The sequence below is a fragment of the Vulpes vulpes genome, chromosome 4 (genome assembly GCF_048418805.1).
Source record: "Vulpes vulpes isolate BD-2025 chromosome 4, VulVul3, whole genome shotgun sequence".
Classification (NCBI taxonomy): Eukaryota; Metazoa; Chordata; class Mammalia; order Carnivora; family Canidae; genus Vulpes; species Vulpes vulpes.
Genome location: NC_132783.1, coordinates 116,295,531 through 116,309,466, shown reverse-complemented (window position 1 = coordinate 116,309,466; position 13,936 = coordinate 116,295,531). Strand labels below are relative to the sequence as shown.

Sequence of the window (13,936 nt, the reverse complement as noted above, 5' to 3'; positions counted from 1 at the left end):
ACACACTGATACAGGGAGTGACCACAAGCTGCCTGCTTCAGTTTAGGGAAGAGGGTAATGGATCCACCCTTGGCCTAGGTTCAAGGAACACAAAATGGAAGGGATAAATCTAGGCCAGAACCTGTCACTGACTCACACTGGCCCTGAGTGAAGAGGCCCACCTCCAGCATGGTGAGTGGAAGGAGCATGGAAATGAGAGCCTTTCTTAGTCTGCTCAGGCTGCTTTAACAAAATATCACAGACTGGAGGGCTTAAAAAATATTTATTTCTCTCAGTTCTCATAGTTCTGGAGGCTGGAAAGTCCAAGGCCATAGTGCTGGCTGATTCAGTTCTTGGTAAGATTGCTCTTCCTGGCTTGCAGATAGCTGCATTCTCGCCATGTCCTCACATGGCAGGGAGAGCTAGCTCTGGTATCTCCTCCTCCTCTTTTAAGGCCACCAGCCCTATGGAATTAGACCCCAGTCTTATGACCCCATTTAACCTTTATGAACTCTTCAAGGCCCATCTCCAAACACTGTCACCTTGGGGATTAAGGCCTCAATGTGTGGATTTGGAGGGAACACATTTCAGTCCATATAAACCATATAGAGGGCAGCCTGGGTTGCTCAGCGGTTTAGCACCTGCCTCCAGCCCAGGGCCTGATCCCGGAGTCCCAGGATCGAGTCCCACATCGGGCTCCTTGCAGGGACCCTGCTTCTCCCTCTGCCTGTGTCTCTGCCTCTTTCTCTCTCTCTCTCCTTGTGTCTCTCATGAAAAAATAAATAAAATCTTTAAAAAATAAATAAATAAACCATATAGGGCCATAGACACCAGAGTTTGAATTTTAGCCCTATCATTTGCCAGCTGTATAACCTTGGGCAGATTACTTTACCTCTCTAAACCTTAATATCCTCACTTTTAAAACCAGGATAGTTAAGGTGACTATACAATTTTTTATCCAAACCTTCTGAGAGTAAAAGGGGTTGCCAGGACAATAGGCATACACCATGACTGTTCCAGGCAAACCAGGACATATGGGTTTCTTAAAGAAAACTATTTTGTGGTATTATTGGGAAGAACATAAATGATACTGTCTACAAACCCCTAGCGCATTACTGTGCACATGATAGGCATCAAAAAATACTAGAATTCTAATTGCTGGAATTGGTCCTGGCCTCCCTGACATGGCTCTTTCCCTACTGGCAAAATGCTCACCCCTTAACCCTTCATACCTCTTTGTGACCTGCCAAGCATTTCCTTAGGTCCAGTGAAGGCAAGGCTCAAAATTTTAGTAGCACTGGGCACAACTGTATACTGGGGCACAATTGTGAAAGGGACGGGGGCACTAAAGGAAAGGCAGAGGAAGAGTGAATAGGTCAAAGAATTAGGGAAGAGGGTAGGTGAAGCAGAGAGAGCACAACTTAATGAGAGGCAGCGTTACTGAAACGGAAACTCAGTGCACTTGACAAATGAGGAGGGGAAAATGTGCATGATAGTTCCTATAATCTGCATACGTTCCAGTTATTTACATAACAACTAAGCCTGAAATGAACTACAGCAAATGTTATAGAAGTTATCTGGAATGGATGCAGGATTATAGGCTCTTGATGTACATACTATTTAAGAAATTCCAAATAGCACAGAAGGGTATATGGGGAAAATAAGTCTCCCTCCTACCCTGGCTACCCCTTTTTAAACAAAAGGCAGGGCAGCCCGGGTGGCTCAGCGGTTTAGTGTTGCCTTCAGCCCAGGGCCTGATCCTAGAGACCTGGGATCCAGTCCCTCGTTGGGCTCCCTGCATGGAGCCTGCTTCTCCCTCTGCCTGTGTCTCTGCCTCTGTGTGTGTGTGTGTGTGTCTCTCATGAATAAATAAATAAAAATCTTAAAAAAAAAAAAGTTTAAAAAATAAAAAGTAAAAAATAAATAAACAAAAGGCATCTATATACAATTTTGCACCTTGCTTTTGTCACTTTACAAAATATTATAGAGTTTATTCTTTACTTGTGGATATCCCCTTCATTCTTTTTAGTGATACATAATGCTATAGTATTCAGTTGTACCATAATTTAACTAGTCTTGAGCAGCCCCTGTGGCTCAGCGGTTTAGTGCCGCCTGCAGCCCAGGGTGTGATCCTGGAGACCCAGGATCGAGTCCCACGTTGGGCTTTCTGAATGGAGCCTGCTTCTCCCTCTGCCTGTGTCTCTGCCTCTCTCTCTCTCCTCTCTGTGTATTCTCATGAATAAATAAATAAAATATTTAAAAAAAAATTTAACTAGTCCTTATGGCAGAAACCATTGGTTGGCTAATCCAACCCTCACTCCCAGTCTTTTTATCTTGCTACTGTAGAGACCAGATCCCTAAATACCCTAAATGTTTGCTTTCCCATCCTCCTTGCAGCCAAGTGTGCCCATATGACATGGCTATGGCCAGTGAGTCAGAAGCAGAATGTTTCTGGAAAGCTCTTGCTTTTTTCACAAAGAGAACAGATACTACTCCTTTCCCCTTCCTGCTGAGAATACTGGCGTGATACCTTGAGTACAACCATGAGGGAAATGCCAAGAGAATTACAGAGATGCTGGTTCTGACTGTGTGCTCACTGAACTGATGCCAGCTGCAGCTTGACTGCAGACTTGTTACATGACAAATATAAGCCCCTCTTATTTCGACTGCTACATAGACTACCTGTTACTTGCCCCTGACATATTCTTGATATAGTCTCTCACTGATATACAGGTTGCTTCCAATCTCTTGATGCTAATAATGATGATGTAATGACAGTCCATATACATAGATCTTTGCTTAAACGTTTATGTAGAATAAATTCCTAAGGTGGAATTGCTGTTTGCTTTCATTTTTTTTTATTAAAGATTTTATTTATTTATTCATAGACACAGAGAGAGAGAGGCAGAGACACAGGCAGAGGGAGAAGCAGGCTCCATGCACCGGGAGCCCGATGTGGGACTCGATCCTAGGTCTCCAGGATCACACCCCAGGCTGCAGGCGGCGCCAAACCGCTGCGCCACCGGGGCTGCCCTGCTGTTTGCTTTCAATTTTGATAGTGAGATTGCCTCTCAAAGAAGTTTTATGAACTATGCTTTCATATCTTCAGATCTATGTGTGCTACTCTCACCCATTTCCAATATTATTGATTTTTCTTTCCTTTCTTTCTATTTTTCTTTGCCATGTGTTCTATAATATGTATTAAGAATCTCAGGAGGGACGCCTGGGTGGCTCAACGGATGGGCGTCTGCCTTCGGCTCAGGGCATGAATCTGGAGACCCGGGGTTGAGTCCCACATGGGCTCCCTGCATGGAGGCCTGCTTCTCCCTCTGCCTGTGTCTCTGCCTCTGTGTGTGTGTGTATCTCATGAATAAATAAATAAAATCTTAAAAAAAAAATGAATCTCAGGAAAAAAATTTTTTGAAAAGCAGATTTCAGGGCAGCCCTGGTGGCTCAGCAGTTGAGCGCCGCCTTCAGGCCAGGGTGTGATTCTGGAGACCTGGGATCGAGGCCCATGTCAGGCTCCCTGCATGGAGCCTGCTTCTACCTCTGCTGTGTCTCTGCCTCTCTCTCTCTCTCTCTCTCTCTCTGTGTGTGTGTGTCTCTAATAAATAAAATCTTTTTTAAAAAAAAAAAGAAAGAAAAGAAAAGCAGAATTCAGGAATTCTGAGTTCCAGACTACGCAGGAGTCTTATTACTGGTCTTGTAAACTTGAGTAAGTAGATTTAGCACTAAACCAATGGGCTTGGGAAATGAGCCCTTTCCCAGTGTTGTTATGATGATAGGAGTACATAGACTGTAGTCATGTGTAGATGACAAGTTCACAGACAAGTGGTGGGTATCTTCTTTCTGGTATATCCTACCTCTGGACCTCACCCTACTGGAGTGACCCTTTGGCAGATGCTGGGGTCAAGCTCTGCAAAGAAAGGCCTTTGTAGCTGTTGTCTACTCCCTCTGGAATACCAAGTGTCTGTTTTTTGTGTTATAGCAGAGGTACAGGCTGGCTGTCTCACTGCTTTATCCATCAAGGAACCTTCAGATTAGGATCAAAGGTTCTGAGCTGAAAAGGCCCTCAGAAAAGCCTATGCGTGGGAAGAGAAGGGCTGCCAAGCACAGGTGGCTTGGGGTGCAGGCTTGGTGAAGGCAGCATGGTATCAGGAAGAGTTGTGATTTGGCTGCAGCTGGTCTGCAGACATATTTTATCTAGTTCCTAAAATGCTCAAAATATTTTTTAATTAGTTGACAACATTTACAAACATGGGAGCTTGGTTGCACAACAGTGTGAATATACCTTTAACGCCACAGAGTTGCACACTTAAAAATGGTTAAAGTGTTCTTTAACCATACAGAACATATAATGTTCTGTATATGTTACAATTTAAAATCTATTTGTAGGGCAGCCCTGGTGGTGCAGCGGTTTAGCGCCGCCTGCAGCCCGGGGTGTGATCCTGGGGACCGGGGATTGAGTCCCGCCCGCGTCAGGCTTCCTGCATGGAGCCTGCTTCTCCCCCTCTGCCTGTGTCTCTGCCTCTCTCTCTCTCTCTCTCTGAATAAATAAATAAATAAACCTTTAAAAAAAAAAAAATCTATTTGTAGCATGACATGTAAGCATAGTTGTACCAATGTTACTTTTCAGTGACCAAGAAAAGCATTTTTTTTAAGAAAAGCTTTTTTATGAAATATATCAATTCCAAATAAAGTTTTAAAAAAGAATAAATTCGGGACACCTGGGTGGCTCAGCAGTTGAGTGTCTGCCTTCAGCTCAGGGCGTGATCCCGGGATCTGGGATCCAGTCCTACATGGGGCTCCTTGTCGGGAGCCTGCTTCTCCCTCTGCCTGTGTCTCTGCCTCTCTCTCTCTCTCTCTCTGTCTCTCATGAATAAATAAATAAAATCTTTAAAAAAAAGAATAAATTCAACTATAGTCTTCCTAGAATATGTTCATTGTATTTTTAGAAGTAAGAACCAAGGGGCACCTGTGTGGCTCAGTTGATTGAATGACCTCTCTTGGTTTGGGCTCATGATCTCAGGGTCTTGAGATGGAGCCCCTAGTCAGGCTGGGCATGGAGTCTGCTTCAGATTTTCTTCCTCTTCCTCTGCCCCTGCCCTGCCACCTGCTTGCGTGTGTGCTCTCTCTCAAATAAATAATCTTTAAAAAAAAGTGAGGACCAAACACTTTTATACCATTAATAAAATGTTAAGAAAGAACACTGAATGATCCAGATTTTGAGTGTCTGGTAAAAAACTGGAAGATCTAGAAACTTATCTGTAACTGGCAATACAGGCCAGGTAATGCTGTAGCAACAAACCATCACAAAACCTTAATGGCTTAAAACAACAGATTTTCTTCTTGTTTATGTCATATGACCATTGCAGGTTGGGCAGTTTGGAGGAGCAGCTCAAGGACCCAGGTTAAGGGAAATTCCCCAAATAGAATGATATTGAATATGGGGGCTGGTGTGGGGAGGGAAGAGCTCAGCAAATAATCACTAGCTCCAAAGACTTCTCTTCCTGGAGGAGAGATGTGTCACATTTGCTCACCTTGTTTTGGCCAAAGTAGGGCATGTGGTCATACCTGTCTATAGGAGGGCAGGACAGTATAATCCTGCCAGGTACTTGGAAGGACTGGAAACAGCTATGTCAGAAAAAAATACAGCAAGTCATAAAAATGAAAAGTACAGCACAGGCAATATAGTCAATAATATTGTAATAATGTATGGTGCTGAGTGAAATGAGTCAATCGGAGAAGGACAAACATTATATGTTCTTTTTTAAAAAATTTATTTATGATAGTCACAGAGAGAGAGAGAGGCAGAGACACAGGCAGAGGGAGAAGCAGGCTCCATGCACCGGGAGCCCGATGTGGGACTGGATCCCGGGTCTCCAGGATTGTGCCCTGGGCCAAAGGCAGGCACCAAACTGCTGCGCCACCCAGGGATCTCACATTATATGTTCTCATTCATTTGGGGAATATAAATAATAGTGAAAGGGAATAGAAGGGAAGGGAGAAGAAATGGGTAGGAAATATCAGAAAGGGAGACAGAACATAAAGACTCCTAACTCTGGGAAACGAACTAGGGGTGGTGAAAGGGGAGGAGGGCGGGGGGTGGGGGTGAATGGGTGACGGGCACTGAGGGGGGCACTTGACGGGATGAGCACTGGGTGTTATTCTGTATATTGGCAAATTGAACACCAATAAAAAATACATTTATTATTAAAAAAATAATGTATGGTGATAGATGGTGACTACATTTATCATGGGAACACTAATGTATAGAATTGTTGAGTCATTATGTGGTACACCTGAAATCAGTGTAACATTGCCTGTCAACTATACCTCAATTAAATATATATATATATATATATATATATATACACACACAAACGACCACCAAGGACTCTTCAGATAAGGCATGAGCCCTTTGGCCACTGCAGTACTTCTCTAGGCATCAGGGATTTAAAGCTATGTGTAATGAGACACTCTAGACAAACCTGTGTTCAATTCCTAGCTGTGTTGGGCAACAAACCTTTCTGAACCTGAGTTTCTTTCCCTGTGAGATAAAGATAATAATTGGACCTATCTCATAACATTATTGTGAGAAATAAGATAATGTTCATAAAATATTTAGTTCAGTGCCTCACATACAGTAAATACTCAGAAGCCACGCTTACGGTTATGCCAGGTTTTTTTTTAAAAGATTTTATTTATTTGTTTGTTTATTTATTTAAAATGCGAGAGAGAGAGAGAGAGAGAGCAGGGGGAGTGGTAGAGGGAGAGGGAGAGAATCTCAAGCAGACGTTACACTGCATGTGGAGCCTGATGTGGGGCTTGATTTCACACCCTGAGATCATGACCTGAGCTGAAATCAAGAGTCAGATGCTTAACTGACTAAGCCACCCAGGTGCCCCCCAAGTTACTTTTTAAATTACATAATACAAGGAAAGTTTCTTAATGTAAAAATTTTTAAACAATCCAGATAAAGTGAGTTTCCTTCAAATCCTCATTATCACTGTTTTCCACAGAGGAAGTCAGATTGCTGTACATTCTTTCAGACCTTGTTCTGTGGTTTCACAAACACTAATAAATACATATGCATATATCGCTTTTGGTATTTTTTTAAAGCATGCATGACATACTGTACATAATTTGTAAGATGCTCTTTTTAATAAACTACATGGTCTTGGGATTTATATCTATGTATATTGTAATATATGTTTTTAAAATTTTAAAATCCTGCAGATTTCTAGAATTTGCCATGGATATCAGAATTCTCAAATCACCTGGAAAGCTGTCTCTGTAGCATTACCTGATGGCATACTTGAGGCCCTGAAATAATTCCAGCCTTTCAGGGATTTTTGAGGAGGCCAAACCCCTTTTCTTACTTGGGGCTATATTCTTCTTCCCTGGGCAGTATTGAGAAGTAGGTAAATGAAGATGAATTTGAAGTCAGAGAGACCTAGTTTCCAACCTCAGCTGTGTGACCTTCGGCTAGTTGCTTAACCTCTCTGAGTCTGTTTCTGAGAAATGAGAAATACATTTTTTTGTGGGCATAAATGACATCATCTTTGTAGAGAATATTCACAAGGTTGCCTGGCTCATGATCAGCATTCCATAGAGTTTCAGGAAGTCCTATGTTTGCAGACAGTCAATGCCAAAAAAGGAGAAATCCAATTAGGCATGCGTTTCTTTTTTTCTTTTTTTTAAGATTTTATTTCTTTATTCATGAGACAGAGAGAGAGAGAGAGAGAGAGGCAGAGACGTAGGCAGAGGGAGAAGTAGGCTCCCTGATGCAGGGTCGATCCCAGAACCTGGGATCATGCCCTGAGCGAAAAGCAGACCCTCAACCACTGAACTATGTAGGCGTCGTTAGGCATGTGTTTCTAAGCCAGTAAAGTGTCTCTTTAGATTTTTGTATGCTAAGGAGCAAAAGGAAAAGATGTTAGTAGTCTGGTAGGCAGGCTGATTAAAACTTTGATGTTCATTTTCAAAATTCCTCATATACCTATAAAAGGATAAGGTGTTTTTTTAAATTTATTTCTATTAAAGATTTTATTTTCAAGTAATCTCCATACCCAAGGTGTGCTCCAACTCACAACCCTGAGATCAAGAGTCTCATGCTCTAGCTCTACCGACTGAGCTAGCCAGGTGCCCATATTTTATGTTAATACCAGTGTAGTTAACATATTAGCTTTTGGTCTACAATATAATGATTCACCAAGTCTAGAAGTTACTCAGTGCTCATCAAGGTAAGTGTACTCTTAATCCCTATCCTGTTTTAAAGATCAAAGTTTCCATATTTGTAGTTCCTATATTTAACATCTGCCCTTAACATTGAATTTCTTTTGAAAAATAATACATGCACATGTTAAAAAAAAATTATCAGTACCAAAGTGTACTTTGGATGAATGAAAACTAAGCTGTTCTCTTACAGGGCCCAAGTTCACCTCCCTGTTAGCAATCATTAACAGTTTCTTGTGATCCTTCCAGATGTAACCTATGCATGTACAGCAACACCATCCAGGAATGTGTAGAGATAACTAGAACAATCCAGCATATCTGAATAGAAATAACTGCCCCCCTTTTTTTATTCTTTCCATTATTCTTCACTTTGCAGATTGCTCTGTAACTGTACACATAGACCTGCCTCATTTTCTCTATGGTTGCAAGATAGTCCACAATAAGAGTAGTTCCATGTAGCTCCATATTTGGGTTGTTTCCTATCTCTAGTACAAGCAGTGCTGTAATGAATATTATTATACTAGATCTTTGTTCACAGGTGAGAGTTTAATAAATGCAAAGACATATTTTTAAGCATCCTCCATAAATGATTAGCTATGTTTGGGGAACACTGCATTGACATTCTTAGGATCATTTCTTACCTAGTCATCCCCCCACATGCCCCTCCCTCTCCCCCATACCCCCACTAAAGTGTAGTTTCTGGGGTTTTGGCCACGTTTTTTCCTACCTTGATTCTCATAGCTTTGGGGAGAATTGGCAGAAAGAAGGGTCAAGTAGTGTACAGGAGAGGTATCCAGATTTTGCTTGCCAATAGAGAGAAAGACCAGCAGGAGGCTGGGGACTCTCCCTTACACGACTCAGGAAGACAGATCAGGGTCTCTCTCTCTCTTTTTTTTTTTTTAAGATTTTATTTTATTATTTTTATTTATTTATGATAGTCACACACACACACACACACACACACACAGAGGCAGAGACATGGGCAGAGGGAGAAGCAGGCTCCATGCACTGGGAGCCCGACGTGGGATTCCATCCCGGGTCTCCAGGATCGCGCCCTGGGCCAAAGGCAGGCGCCAAACCGCTGCGCCACCCAGGGATCCCAAGAAGGGTCTCTCTGAGAGCTTTGGCACTATTGACTTTTTTGGCCAGAAAATCCTTTGTCATGGCAGGGGTGTGGGTGTCTTTCCAGTGCATCTGTGCATCCCTCGCCTCTGCCCACTAGATGCCTGAAGTCCCTCTACCCAGTTGTGACTAAAGCCACAAGTCTCCTGGGGGAAAATCTCCCCTGACTCCCCTGCTTTAGAACCAGTGCTCCACACAATTCATTGGTAGTAAATTACTCACTGAACATTTACTAACTATCCAGCACCTGAGTGCTGAGGGTTTTTATGATTTTTAAAAAATAATTTATTCACGAGAGATAGAGGCAGAGACATAGGCAGAGGGAGAAGGACATTCCCTGTGGAGAGCTGGATGAGGAATTCAATCCCAGGACCAAGCCAAGGGCAGTCACTCAACCACTGAGCCACCCAGATGTCCCCAGTTTTTATGATCTGAGTGAGGAAGCTACCACAAAATGTCAACTTGCTCTCTCCTGTGGAAGATAGCAATGGCCACGTGAGGGTTCTTGTCTACCTTCTCCCTCTGGTAATCCAATTCCCCTTCTTTTCTTCCAACCTCCCATTATACAACACAGTACATGGACACAGTCTCATTGTAAAACTTTTGAATAATACATTATCCTTATCACTCTCAACCTGGGGGATTCTCTAGGGGAAATAACTATCGTTTTAAATTTAAAATTCTTCCTATGCATTTACATATTGATTTTAACATACTGAAATCAGGCGTTTTTTGTTTTGTTTTTGACATAAATGGGAATTCACTGTATATTTTGTTGAACTTGATTTTTTTTCAGTTAATCCAAATAAGGAGAGCCATCCATATCTGTATAATTCTATCTTCTTCTTTTTAAAACTACTGCATGATATTCTATATTATATGCATTATCACTGTGATGTAGTTTTAGAATACAGGTTCATCAACTGGTTAACCAGTTTGTCAATTGATGAGCAATTACATTTTTGGTTTTTTAAAAATGATTTTATTTATTTATTCATGAGAGACAGAGAGAGAGGCAGAGACACAAGCAGAGGGAGAAGCAGGCTCCCCGTGGGGAGCCGGATGTGGGACTTGATCCCAGGATCTCCACCTGAGCCAAAGGCAGAGGTTCAATCACTGGGCCACCCAGGTGCCTCTACATTTTCAGTCCTTTTTTTTTTTTTTTTTTTTAACATTTTCAGTTCTTAAGTGTTGTAACAAAGCTGAAAATGCTGCAGTTCAACACCCTGGTATACACTTCTTATGGGGAAAAAAAAAAGTGTGGCTATAAAGCAAGAAGTACTATTATTGTTTTGGATGATATACACAATTTTAATAGTTGACTGCCAAATAGCCTTACAAAAATAGCCGTATCACTTAAAATTCCCTCCAAATGTGATCCAAGAATAGCCTTGACTCTTATCCCAGGCCATCTGGGTTAAATTACTAATCAGCAAATTTAAAGTTTTGCAAATCTCTCATTAGCATTTCAATTTGGAGAGTCGTCTTGTAAAAGGAAATCTCTTTAAGGACCCTTTCAGGGGCTCTGCACTGCCCAACAGAATGAAACTCCGAATTCCTTAGCACAGCTGACCCGACCCTGGCGGGGGCTGGGTGGGCGGGGGTCCTTAGTCTAGGAAACTTTAGCGGCTTTTCTCCCCCGCGTCGGGCTCCATCCGGTGCCTTCATTGTCCTAGACGCCCGTTCCCCCTCCAGAGGGGGGCGGGGGCGGGGGCGGGGGTGGGGGTGGGGGCTCCCGACCCAGCAGAGCGCCCGGGTCGGCCGGACAGGGTGACGAGAGCCGACGCGGCATTCAGTTCCTCTCCGGGCCCAGCCCCTAACGGGAGCTTCCTAAGTGTTGAGTGAGCTGGGTCCACCGGGCAGGGGGACCTGCGGGGCCGCGGGGCGCGCTCGCTTGGTTTCTGGGGCCGGTCCCCGCGCAGGGAGCTAGAGGGGATGCGCCCGGGTCCCGGCAGGTGGCTGCCGGCGCCCCTTGTCCCCCAGCAGAGCCGCTGCGGGCGCTCCACTCCCAAACTGTCTGCAGAACTTCACGGGAGACCACAGCCTGGAACGAGAACCGGCCGAGGCGTCTAAGTGTTTCCTTACAAAATGCTCATGGTGACCAACAGAGGGCCCGACGGAGCCCCGAGAGACGTGGACGGGACCGGGCTGCCGCGCCGCTGCGCCCCAGCAGGGCTTCGGGAAGCACGCGGGCGTCCGTGCAGGGCCTGACCAGCCACCCTTCACGGCCGCTAACCGAAGGCTGGATGGCAGCGGGGGTGACGCACAGGATGTGGCATTAAGCACCGAGCCGGGCGCAGACTCTCCAGGCTGCGGCGCGTCGGCAGCAACGGCCGGGAAGACCTCGGCGAGCGGGGCCCGCAGCCGGCCTGGGCCCCTGCACTTGCACCGGCAGCGGCCGCACAGACCCGTGTTCCCACGTGCGACCTCTCCACGCGACCTCAGGAAGGCCCCGGAACTGCTGTCCCACCCGAGTGCTGACTAATGGTGAGAGCCAGCAAGGGCCCTTAGGCGGCCACATGGAAATTAAAAAAAAAAAAAGTTGCCCTAAGAGGAAGAAAAAAAACCCCAGCAACGGGAACTTTCGCACTTGGTTTCCCTAGTGCCAAACGGCGCAGAAAAGGCGGGAGAGCGGGACTCAGGGGCTAGACCCAACAAGTGAGGGAAAGAAAGGACAGAGGACTGGAGCCCGGGGCCGGAGAGCCTCCGAACCGTCCCCGGAGGGCACGGCGGCCCTGGGGCTCGGTCTCCTTGGCGCAGTCCCACCCCCGCGTCAATCAGACCCTTCCCGCTTTGCGATTGGCCGGGGGCTCCCTTGGCCTCCCCGGCGCCCACCTCCTAGTTGCTTGGGGTTTACTTCCCCAAAGTACACGGGCCCCACCTTGTGGAGCAACCGCTCCTGCACGGACAACGGGTCTCCGCCCAGGGGAAACACATCCTGACGAATGGGAGCGGCCCCACGCATTCATTGGCTGCTCTGGGCATCACTCAAGGGACTCCCCGCCCTCCTTTCGACGTCCCGTGAAATGATTGGTCGCCCTCCGTGCCAATCCGTTACTAGGGAAACGAGATCCTCAGAGCCTCATAGGCAGAAGTCAAAGCCAATCATGAGCCACGCCTTCACCCCGAGTCAGTGCCCAATTGCTGCTCGAAGAGCGCAGAGGACGCAGTTGGGATTGGTCAGCCGGCTGCTCGACCTGGCCGCAGCAAGTTAGGCTGAGGCACGGTTATATAGACCGGCGACGGAGCACGCGTGTGTGCGGACGCAGTTGCGTGAGGGGATTTCGCCTTCCGCCGTGCCGTGGAGCAGAGCTTGTTCCTCTCCCGCTCAGCCGCGCAGGTACGCCCGGGTGTGGGTGTGGGCGGGGCGGGGCAGGGCGGCCCGGGACCGAGACGAGCCGGGGCGCTTGAGAGAGAAGTCCGGGCGGCGGCGGCGGCGGCGGTGGCGGCGGTGGTGGCCTCCGCGCGAGGCGTGCGCACCGCCCCCCCCAACGGCCGCAGGCGGGCGCCCGGGCGCGCGGAGTTTCCCCGCCCCCTCCGCGCCGCGCTCTCACCGGTCGGCGCGCGTGGCCGTGTCCGCGTCCGCCGCATGCGCGTGCCACGCCCAACGGTCGCGCGGGCCGGGAGCGAGCGGCGGCCGCCGCCCGGGCCCCAGGGCCGTGTCGGGAGCCCGGGGCCCCGCGCGGCCTGTTCGCCGGCCTCTCCCGCTGCCGCGCGCCCGCAGAGTCCCCCCCCCCCCCCCCCCCCCCCCCCGCCGAGGGGCTGCGGCCCGGGCCGGCCCGGGAGCGCGAGGAGGCTTCGGCTTGGGAAGCAGAAGTGCTGCTGCTCCCGGGTTCTACAGGGAGTGGGAAGGGGGAGCGGCGGAGGCGCGGAGGATGCGTGGAAGGAATGACCGCTCTTTTTTCTGAGCCGTCGCTGTGAGCCGGGCCCTGTGCTGAGCAACTTGGGTGGCTCTCGTGCGCTCCCACGGCGGTCGGGCGAGGTAGGTGCGGCGAGTTGCCTTTTTTGCAATGGATCCGGACGTCCAGAGGCGGAGAGACGTGGTCCCCGGCACGCCGACGGTAAGGGGCAGGCATCGGGGGCCCCCGGGCCGCGTGACCGCCAGGCCCCCGGCCTGTTTGCGTCCTTGAGCCGGTGCCCTCGGAGGGAGCGCTGGTCCCCGGGGAGGCCAGCGCGGCGGCATCTGTGCTGGAGCCACTTGTGGGCTTGCAGGGAGGCGCGGCGACAAAGGACACACACGGAGGGCTTTGGGCTTGCGGTCCGCGTGTGAGCGCACGGCCAGCTGGTGGATGCGCGGCCCGCGGGGCTCCCGGAGGACGGCGGCGAGGAAGTGCCGGTGAGCGCGGACCGTGCTCCTGCGCGGATCTGTTAACTCGCAGCGCGACGGTGGGAAATTCCCGGCGGCCGCGAGCGTCAGGCTCTGCGCGTACACCTTAGGCCTTTATCGTCTTTTCTTAACCGAGGCAGACTTTGGAGAAAGACCGTCCGTGAGATAGTTCAAAACTTGCTCGTTTTGTCGTTGGACAACATGCGGGGCCGAGCGGGGAGTTTGTTCAGAGCTCGCCCGCCATGGGTGGGTTGAAATGTGAAGTTGGGG

At 47.8% G+C, this 13,936-nt stretch overlaps 1 protein-coding gene across 3 annotated transcripts in view; it reads left to right on the top strand.

Annotated features, from left to right (window-relative positions):
• The first annotated feature begins 11,102 nt into the window (after positions 1–11,102).
• G3BP1 (G3BP stress granule assembly factor 1) overlaps positions 11,103–13,936 on the top strand; it is a 47,917-nt gene continuing 45,083 nt past the window's right edge. The window contains exon 1 of one of the 3 annotated variants that reach the window (XM_026008241.2): positions 11,103–12,679. Coding sequence is in view for 1 of the 3 variants with exons in the window: in XM_026008232.2 (XP_025864017.2) it covers positions 13,350–13,400 (51 nt within the window). In the remaining 2 variants the exon portion in view is untranslated. Of the gene's footprint in view, positions 12,680–13,021; positions 13,401–13,936 lie in introns of those variants that run through there. The other 2 variants (XM_026008250.2, XM_026008232.2) reach the window with 2 other exon arrangements.